Source organism: Alexandromys fortis, unplaced genomic scaffold, assembly GCF_014885135.2.
Source record: "Alexandromys fortis isolate MF-2015 unplaced genomic scaffold, M_Fortis_MF-2015_v1.1 scaffold_171, whole genome shotgun sequence".
NCBI classification, from domain to species: domain Eukaryota; kingdom Metazoa; phylum Chordata; class Mammalia; order Rodentia; family Cricetidae; genus Alexandromys; species Alexandromys fortis.
In genome coordinates this window covers 61,027-71,195 of record NW_026068066.1, presented here as the reverse complement: position 1 = coordinate 71,195, position 10,169 = coordinate 61,027, and the positions used below count along the sequence as shown (strand labels likewise).

The following is a 10,169-nucleotide window of genomic DNA, read 5'->3' as shown; positions in this document are numbered from 1 at the left end:
AAACACACACAGGCTTATATTTTGGCCTATTGCTCAGGCTTATTACTAAGTAGCTTTTACAACTTAAATTAACTAATAATTCTTATCTATGTTTATCCAAGTGGCTTGGTACCTTTTCTCAATAAGGCATTCTTATCTTGCTTCCTCTGCATCTACTTCCAACTGTGTCTCTGCCTTTCTTCTTCCCGCCTTCTAGTCTGGTCACCCCACCTATACATCCACCTGGCTATTAGCCAATCATAGTTTTATTAAACCAATACAAATGAGAAGTCATTATAGTGTACAAGAGCATAAGCACAGAAACCTACTATTTTCATGTCTTTTCTTTTTCTCAATATACTCAGTTTAATTAGGTTCACTTGCATATGAGTGCCTATGGGTCTGTTTACTGGGCCATGGGCAACTTACCAGTGGCTACAGCCTGAAAAACCAGCTTCCCCTCTACTAAGTATTAACTGCCAGTAGTTTTTTCTTTACAGATGGGACCTCATGAGTCCCTCCCCTATCTGTTCTGGACTTCTGTGCTTGATTTGTGTAGATAATGTACACTTGCTACACATTCGTGTGTACACCAGTAATGTCCAAAAGACCATTTCCTAGCATGCCTTCCCATCCTCAGCTCATATATTCTGTCCACACCCTCACCTTTGATACTCCTGGAGGTTAAGGGAAAGGACTGTTCTAAATTTTTATTTTCAATTATTTGGCGAAGTGGTTAAATAATCAAGCTTACTTAATGTGTGAGTGTATATGTACTTGTATATACATACATATTCATGCATGTGTGTGTAGTACTGAGGGAAAAAACTTGGTTCTTGAACAAACGAGGCAAGAGTCCTACCATTGAGCCAAGTCTGCATCTTTTCTTACTGAATGAAACTTCAATGGCATTTACTTGTAATCCCAAGACTCTGTCAGAAACAAGGTGGCGAGTTGGAATGGTCATTTTCTCATTCGTTAGACTTACATATTTATTCAATAGAACTGAATTATCAAAGTACCATTTGTACTTCATGTATTCCTTTTTCATTTTATAAGCAATGATGTGCTATTTCTATTTTTTTTACCTGACTTTTTATTCCTTTGGTAGGGTTTCCCCTTTATAATCAAATTTACTTCAGCATAATTTTCAACAAAATGTAGACATTTCAATGACAGTTTGATGAGCTTTGGTAAATGCATACACTGTGTAACTAACATTAAGCTGGAAGTATGGAAAATTCCATTTATCTCCAAAACCTCAGATAAATAGTACTGTAGATTAGTTTGGTCTTATGGGCTCATTCATGCCCAACTTCTTACTCAGCAGGATCTGCCAATAATACTGGATGTTTATCAGTTCTGTGTGTGTATCACCTGGATGTCCATGAACATTTGGGTTGCTTCCAGTTTCAGTTTCACCGAATATGCATGCAAGAGTTTAAAAAGAAAAAAAACACGACAGATAAGTACAGTGGAAGTACAAAACATGATCTGAGAATCATGGTTTTAGAGTATCCTGGCCTCTTGAATCACCAGAGAAAAAGAGATTTTGTCTTCAGACTCTCAGCAGCCTCTACCAGTGAGTCCATATGAGCAAGACTCCCTCTGATGGTTTGACTCTCAAACACTGCAGTACTTCTAGTGATGAAGCTACTTGACAAAAACTTCATAACACATCTGTCAGGGTCTCTGCTGCTGCTTGAACTGTGAAAGCTGCAATAGAAATATGTTTCTTCACTTCTGCCCAGGCCGAGTGAGGGTCTGCTTTATTTTCAATATCAAACATGGCATCATAAATTCCAGGGAATGATTCTCCTGCATATTTGTTGTGGCTACTTGGTGCGAAGATGATGTGCCTAAACAAAAATTAATTATTTTTATAACAAATGAAAAATTACAGGTGTCATAGCTACATTTATCTAAGAAGTTGTTGGGCAAAGTATAAGTATACAATATGTCATACAGTCCTTCTACAAGATCTTTACAATAACACAGTAACATTATTCTAGAATACTGCAGCTGGCTAAAACAACAATATGAACTACTTTGGTATCTACATATTCAGTTAACAGTTTAAAAATATATTCTTAACATATAGCATGGTAGCTTTGGAGGACATTTTGACATATTCTCATCAAACTTTAAAATGTGTTGCCTTTTTTGGCCCTAAATACCAGGTCCTGATTATAGAGATACTAATATTTATAAATGCTCAAATAGAACACAAGTACATCTTACAGAAGTGTATTTCATAATGGGTGGGAGAAGCTCATCTAACAAATCTCAATAATAAGTCATTAATTCTATAAATGAAAGCCAAACTCTGAAATACTATGTGGGGGATTAAAGTGCTAATATCTTCCATGCTGACATCAACAAATTAACTCTTGATAAAAAAAAAAAAAGAAAAAGAAAAACGTAAAATAATGTATGGCTCCATTTATATATTAAAAAAAAACTATATGTATATATAAATACACACATTTACATGCAAATATAGTACATGAATATAGTAAGCAGAATTACCCATAAATATGTGTGTACAGTTACATTTAAACATGCATATAAAGTACATATTTATATATACATACATATACATTACATAAGTGTGGTATCAGTTCACATGATGTTGAGTTCCCCTGAAAAGATTAGCAGAACTATATGTACAAGTGAGGAGGAAACTGGTAAAAAAGAACTGTTTCTAGATTCCATACTTCACAGTCTGAAAAAGTGCAGATGTTTTCATTATAAAAAGTGGTTCTAAAGGATCAATAGACTAGTAATTGTCAAGTTGGGAGCATAGGCCCCAGCCCCTCACATCTATCCCAGCCCGCCAGGCCTGGTCTGGACTCCAAATCCCAGCAGGCCAGGTCCTAACCTCTCCCTGGGGGTGGAGTCAGGATCACTTTAACCCAGGGTATTTAAGTGATCTCCAGAAAGACACACATGGTCTGCCTTTCTTCCTCCTGGAGGTCGCATTCATGGGGCTCCTCGGGGGCCACCCAGAGCACAGACCTCCCATTAAACCTGGATATTTCTTAATTTGGCTTGTTTTCATTCAGCTTGATTGGGAATTTTGCGTCAGCAGGGAGCTCGCGTTAGGAATCTTCCTAACAATAAGTTTCGAGAAAATACTAAAATAGTGGATGTTTCTGGTTATATATGCATACATATTCATAACTATTATCTCCAATTTATATCTATGAATAAACAGACATTTATTTATAAATACAGCTCACACCCCAGAGTGCCTCCGTCTCCTAGCTCAATCTTCAGAAGCCTTAAATCTACAGGCCTCAATGGTAAACAGCTAAAATCTCCATTTGCAGCTGAGAAACCAAAGGTTTAGAGAAATAATCTCCCAGGTCACAGTGGAAGGTCCCTGCTCTAAAAGTTCTATTTATACCATTTGGCTGTTAGTCCTAACAACTAACATTTAGAAAGGCGATCACTAGCTTTGTAAAGTAGCATTTACTATGTTAATTCAGACAGGCAAATCCTAGAGGCATGCTATTGAAGAGCACTGAACCCCTGAAACTGCACCCAGTCCTACTTTGCATGACCATGAGTGAAGATTTTTTTCTGACTTTAAATGCTAGAGCCATCTTAATTTCGATTAAGGCACCATTTAGAGTAGTTTTTAGATTTATTTACATTGTTATGTGCATAACTGCTTTGCCTGGGTGTATGTATGTGTACCGCATGCATGCCTGGTGCCTCCAGAGTTAGGAAGAGACTGAGTTGCAGATGGTTGGGAGCCACCACATAGGTGCCGAGAATCAAGTGCCCTTAATCACTAAGCCATCTCTCCAGTCATAAGGACCTTAAGAAAATAAATTGGGGGAGGGGAGGGGATAGCTTTAAGATACTAAAAGAAAATATGACATAAATACAAAACAAAAAAATAACCTGAAACAAAATAATGTTTCTTCCAACTTCCAAGGACATGACAATTATCTTAACAACTTAAATCAGTATATGGAATGAAACTAACTTTAATGTAATAAAGTAAACTTGTTTTACTTGGGAAAAAAGGTCAGGTTAGATGAAAACATTATGCAGGATAAAAGATTTGAGATCTTTATGAAAGTAATTTTCTAATAATTATTCCTTCAAAAAATATAATGGGCTTCTTTAGGGACCAGTGAGGTATATATCATGAAGTCTGAAGCAGACTGAATATTTACCTACCCGAAAGCATACAGGAAGAATTCACTAGACTTGGACTACATGTGTGCTAATGTTCCTTTCGAACTCTGTGGCTGAAATACTGTGTTAAAGCTTTTTCTCAATTTGGTCCACAGTGAAGAACTAATTGATATGAGAAGTATTTCTCCAATATTACACATTATACTATTACTGGAACATAATTGTACTCATATTACATTTAGCATTTATATTACATTAATATATTTCATACTGCTATGATGGCATTTATTAAATCAGCTTTGATATACTTCTTTGACTATAGTGTTTGGTGCCCTCTGTAGAACACACGTCTTCCTCTTACCTGTAGAACCGCCTCCCGGGTAAACCAAGAGGATCTATGAATGCTCTTTCCAGAAGCATCAGTTGGTCATTCACAATTCTCACTGCAATAGGACTTGGAGAGTAAGAAACACATCATTAAAATCTCTACTAGCAGGCCATAATTCAACTAATATTAAATAAATATATTGCATGGAAAGATAAAATAATCAGTAGACCATTAGGAGAAATAATGTGGACATGGTAACATGTCACATAGCAAGCAACATGTAAGAGCAGGGTCATCTTAGCATTTACAACAGACACAGAATGCTATTGAGAAGTGGATTGTTTTGTTTTTCAAGGCCACAAAGTGGTCAAAAAGAAATGAAAGCTATTCTTTACTTCTCTGTAGGCTAACCAGACCCCCCAGAAAGATGGAGGAAACTGCCAAGTCATTCCTAATGACTCACACAGTCCTACTCTGGAGGAAAGAAATAGAATAAAGATGAACAACAACACAGAGTAAAGGATTCTGAAATCTGTGAGAAAGGGAGGACAGCTTGCCATGGTGAGCAGGCGGTCCTTTCCCATTCACAATCCTTACACTGCTTCTGCATAGTTAATCTACGTACATCTTTGGGCTCTCCCACAATCCAAGGGTTAAGAGAGCCTCCTCAAAATGACTGATACAGCTTGCTGTTTCAGTCTGAAAAACTAAAGTATACTTGGTGCAATCCATATTTATTGTATAATGTTTTCATATAATATAAAAATTATTTTCTACCTAAAAGTGGCAATAACAAAAAAATTCCAGAAAAAAAATCTATACAAAAGAAGTGGTTGATTGGTGACTAGGTATTGAGAAGGACTATACAGAAATATATTCAAAGCACCCAAGTTTATAGTTATGAATTACCAACTGTAACTCTCATCACACAAATTCAACTTTGCATTAGTGTAAATTAAAAAAAATACAGAACTCTGAGAGCCCTAGTTATTACAAAGAAGAGGCCATGAACTTGAGAATGGAGCTAGGGAAGGGAACAACAGAGGGCTTAAGTGAGTGGTTGGAAAAGACATATTAGAGAAAAGACAACTCTAAGCATGTCTTTCTGGGTTCTAAGAAGCTGGCGAATCTTGCTGATGCTGCTGTCTTGCAGACCATGGCTTAAGCAGCAATGACTTTGCATTCTACACACACAAAGACAGTCTGCCCCTCTGAGAGTAGGCAGCTGAAACTTACTTAGTAAGATCAACTTGTGAGAGTCTTCTATGAAAGTCTGAAGCAGCCTCTGAAAAGTTTGTCACAGCAGAAAATAAGGAATCTTTTTTAAAAACAGAAAAGTAAAAGAATTTAGTTAGTAGTTCACATTTCAGAGGTTCACATTTCCACCCTCTCCCTGATAGGACCAAACAATGGAAAACCTTTGTTCTAGGGACCCTTCTTGTGGATTCCTGAAAAGGATTAAGCAAAAAGATGGGAATTTTAAATGTAGTCAAATTGTGTGGTTTTTTTTTTTTTTAGTATGCGTGTGTGTGTGTGTGTGTGTGTACTTGTGTCCTGGTATCCATGGAGATCAGAAGAGGGGGTGAGATCTCTTTTGGAGCTAGAATCACAGGTATTTATGGTCCTCATGACATGATGAGTCTTGAGAACTGAACTCCCGTTCTCATGATAGACCAGAAAGTGCTTTTAATCACTGAGTCATCTCTACAGCATTCGCCTAATTTGGTTCTTAAGAGAATTCCTTTCACAAGTACAGGAAACAAATAATACCGCAATCAGTTACTTACCCAAACTCCAGCATTCTTTAATTAAATATATTTATTGGAACAATTAGCAATTATGATATGTTAGCTACTGGATATATGTATAAATATGATATTATCTGCCATTATTACAGGATTAAAACAATACCAATTCTTATTTTTCAAATAATGATATATTAACATCTTTTTCAAATGGTGACTTGTGACAAATTAATATATCTAGATGGAGAAACAGTATAAGGTTTGGTCTGGACATATTTTTCTTTATTTCATAAACTTTTATTTCATAAAACTTTATGAAATAATATAGTTTTATTTCATAAAATTATATTAAAAATATAATTAGACTTTCAGCACCTACTTTTTATTACAACAACCTATTTGCCATGTTGTGTGTGTTCCAAGCAGGAATTGACATGCATGATTGATATACTGCCTTTCCCTGTAATCAAATTGGTGACTACCCTAGTTGTCATCATAGAGCCTTCATCCAGTACCTGATGGAAGCAGATACAAAGATCCACAGCCAACCACTGGGCTGGGCTCTGGGAGTCTAGTTGAAGAGAGGGTAGAGGGGCATCAAGATTGTGATGAGGAAACCTGCAGAGACCACTGACCTGAGCTTGTGGGAGCTCACAGACTCTGGACAAACAGCTTGGGAGCCAGCCTGGGACTGAACTAGGCCCTCTGCATTTGAGTGACAATTGTGTAGTGTGGTCTTTTGTGGGGCCCCTAGCAGTGGGACCAGAACCTGTTCTGATGCATGAGTTGGAGTTTTGGAACCTAATCCCATTGGTGGATGCCTTGTTCACAGTTGATGAAGCAGTGGGGGCAGGGGGGAAGCTTGGTCCTGTCTCAGCTTGGTTTGCCATGCTTTGTTGATTGTACCATCTAAGTGGAGACAGAGGAGGACTGGATGGGGGTATAAATGCCTGAGACCCGCATAGTAGGAGAGAACCAACTCCCACAAATTGTACTTTGACCTCCATGTCTACATGGTAGCACACAACATCTGCCCCCACAATGACTCTAGAAATGTAATTTTTAATTTAAAATGAATAAAATATTTGCTGTTCTTCATAACTTCATAAAGGTAACTAATCCTAATGTAATAATCAAAATAACATTCACCTGCCGCTAATGAGCAGCTCCATCCCTATTCTCTATGCTGTTAGTTATTCTTTTTGCCCCTCTAATAACTTGTCATCTGTATTTGCCTTCCCCTTTCTCACATTAAATTTCAAGCTCTTTGAAAAATTAACAAATAGAACTTTAACATTAATAATATACTTGGTACGCAACAGACATGCAATACAAAATTATTTTTGTATATACAAAGAATATATATCTGGGAGTCAGGAAAGAAAATATTCATAATTAGTGCCAGTAGGCAACATTCACTGAACACTCAGCACTGATAGCTACTGATCTACAGATTCCCTAATAATCTCCCCAACAGTGAAGCGTGTTTTACTGGTTCATGGCTTAAAAAGTTGTCAGCCCAGAAGTTAAGTGTTCTTAAGGTCACAGGTACTAAGTGGAAGGGGGAATATCTGAGTCAGGCCAAGATCCAGTGCTTCCAGGTCCAGTGTTTAATGTCACTGCATTGTAATGTGTTTCACCCCTACGTTATAGAAGACATATGACATGAAGAGCCAGTCATAAAATGAAAGGCTGACCATATCTATGCAAAATAGCCTTCATGTACACAAATACTGATGAATATATTCAGCAAAAATAGTATGTATACATATACACAATAATTTGTGACTATAATTTTTAACATTTGGAAATATTAATAAAAATAGTAATATAGAAAAATATTTGCCTAATTTAATTTTTGTAACACTACTTCATAAGTAATGGTTTCATCATAGGCATTTCAGATTAAATCAGATCTCTAATTCAGCATTTATTTAAAGTTCTTGTCAGATATAATTAGTAAATGGGCAGGTATTTCTTCTAGAATGTACTGACCATGATAGGAACTAAAAAAGTTTACAACAAAGTCTATAAAATCTTACCAAATGACACCACATGTTTTCTCAGTTGCTGGTCATGTTTCCTGGATAAACTGAAAATACTTGCTGCATAGGTTTTCAAGGCTTTTGCATAGTCTTGAACGTTGAAAGGAATGATTACGGAGTCTGCAAGCTCATATACCAATGCTCCTCGCATCTGAGCCACAGAAAGCTGTTTTTTAAATGTCGGGTCATAAAACTTCTCTACTAATTCAAATGTCTCATAGATGGTATGGTATACAGGATAGCTACTGTATTTATCTGTTTTCTAAAATGGAGAAAGATTGAAAAATAAGAATTATATTTTCAATTTATATTTTAAACATAGACATGATTAAAGAAAAATAGACGAAAGCCCTGATTTCATCAACTAAGTGAGTAAGTTAAAAATATAATTAAAACACTACAGCCAAAATGCTCACAAACTTAAAATTTTTATATGCCTGTCTTCATTGTGTAATTCCTGTAACCTTCATCCAGTTTTTATAACTGAAGAAATACTTCTTCAAATCAGCACAATTCAAAACTATGAGTTGATCAAGTGTATGAAATGTTCTGGGTAGCTTAATGTCTACAGAAAGGTAATGTATTCTTTCCCTAACCAAGCAGTGCTCAAAAAAGGCTATCAACCCTTGATAATACTCTGGGAGTATCTGTAGTGAACATGTTACTACATAGTTTGTGGACATAGTTTGAGATCTTCGGTTTGAATATCCTAATTTTATTTTTTACTATCTGGTATATTCTTTTTTTTTCTTTTTATGTGTACAATGTTCTGTCTGCATGCATGCCTGCAGGCCAGAAGAGGGTACCAGATCTCATTACAGATGGCTGTGAACCACCATGTGGGTGCTGGGAATTGAACTCAGGACCTCCGGATGAGCAGTCAGTGCTCTTAACCACTGAGCCATCTCTCTAGCCCATAGTTTTGTTTTGTTTTGTTTGTTTGTTTGTTTTTCGAGACAGGGTTTCTCTGTAGCTTTGGAGCCTGTCCTGGAACTAGCTCTTGCAGAACAGACTGGCCTTGCACTCACAGAGATCCTCCTGCCTCTGCCTCCCAAGTACTGGGATTAAAGGCATGCGCCACCACCGACTGGCCTGCTATATTCTTATAGGACTACCATTCTTACAACTCTGGATCATAAAAAACAATCCAGTATTAGTTCCCTTTCTTCTAATTGTGTGTTTCTTGAATATTAGACAACTTTCTTCAAACTTGTGACAGTGTAATAGTGAATAAAGTGATATAGCTAAGTCACACTTTACACATGCAGTTGACCCCTAAATCACACAGGAATTAGAAAGAGCCAATCTAATTTCAAAATTAGTATATATATCAACTAAACTACTACTAATATAAACAACACACATTGTGTATACTCTGTGTATTCTATATGATCAAAGTATGTGAGACCCATCACACATTTTTTACTATAGTATGCACCTTACTATAGAGGTAAAGAGCTCAAGCCCCCATGATTAGTGTCACATAGCACTTTCAGTAAATACTCCAAACAGTCATACCACAGAGCTACACAAGAGCTGTAGAATGACTTCAGTAGTATATTACATTCTATAGTTCACTTTACACAGCTATAATTTAATGTAATATCTTCATCTTTACTTATATTTTGTTGTATTGCAAATGGTGCCATGCATAATTCAATAAATAACTTTGATAAATTTTTTTTGCATTATTTTGTATATATTTCATAGCAGCAAGAGGTGAGAGTAGACTCATCTGCATATATTTTATGTAGGACATACCTAGCTCTTAAAGTTTTTTTTGACATTTCTAGAGTCTGTACTTTATAATCTTTTTCAAATTGCAGAAAAATCTCAAGAATATTTACACCTAAATGGACTCGTACCATTTAAACTCATGTTGCTTGATGTTCAGGTGTAGTAAAAATAAATGAGTATTGA

General features: G+C 36.3%; 1 protein-coding gene across 2 annotated transcripts in view; it reads right to left on the bottom strand.

Annotated features, from left to right (window-relative positions):
- Window positions 1–227: 227 nt before the first annotated feature.
- The window catches only part of Naalad2 (N-acetylated alpha-linked acidic dipeptidase 2), a 46,685-nt gene continuing 36,743 nt past the window's right edge, over window positions 228–10,169 (bottom strand). For both annotated transcript variants that reach the window (XM_050120592.1, XM_050120593.1), the window contains 4 exons: window positions 8,247–8,511; window positions 5,696–5,777; window positions 4,493–4,585; window positions 228–1,838 (listed from right to left, as the gene is read on the bottom strand). In XM_050120592.1, coding sequence (XP_049976549.1) covers window positions 1,649–1,838; window positions 4,493–4,585; window positions 5,696–5,777; window positions 8,247–8,511 — 630 coding nt within the window. In that variant the 3' untranslated portion in view covers window positions 228–1,648. The remainder of the gene's footprint in view (window positions 1,839–4,492; window positions 4,586–5,695; window positions 5,778–8,246; window positions 8,512–10,169) is intronic.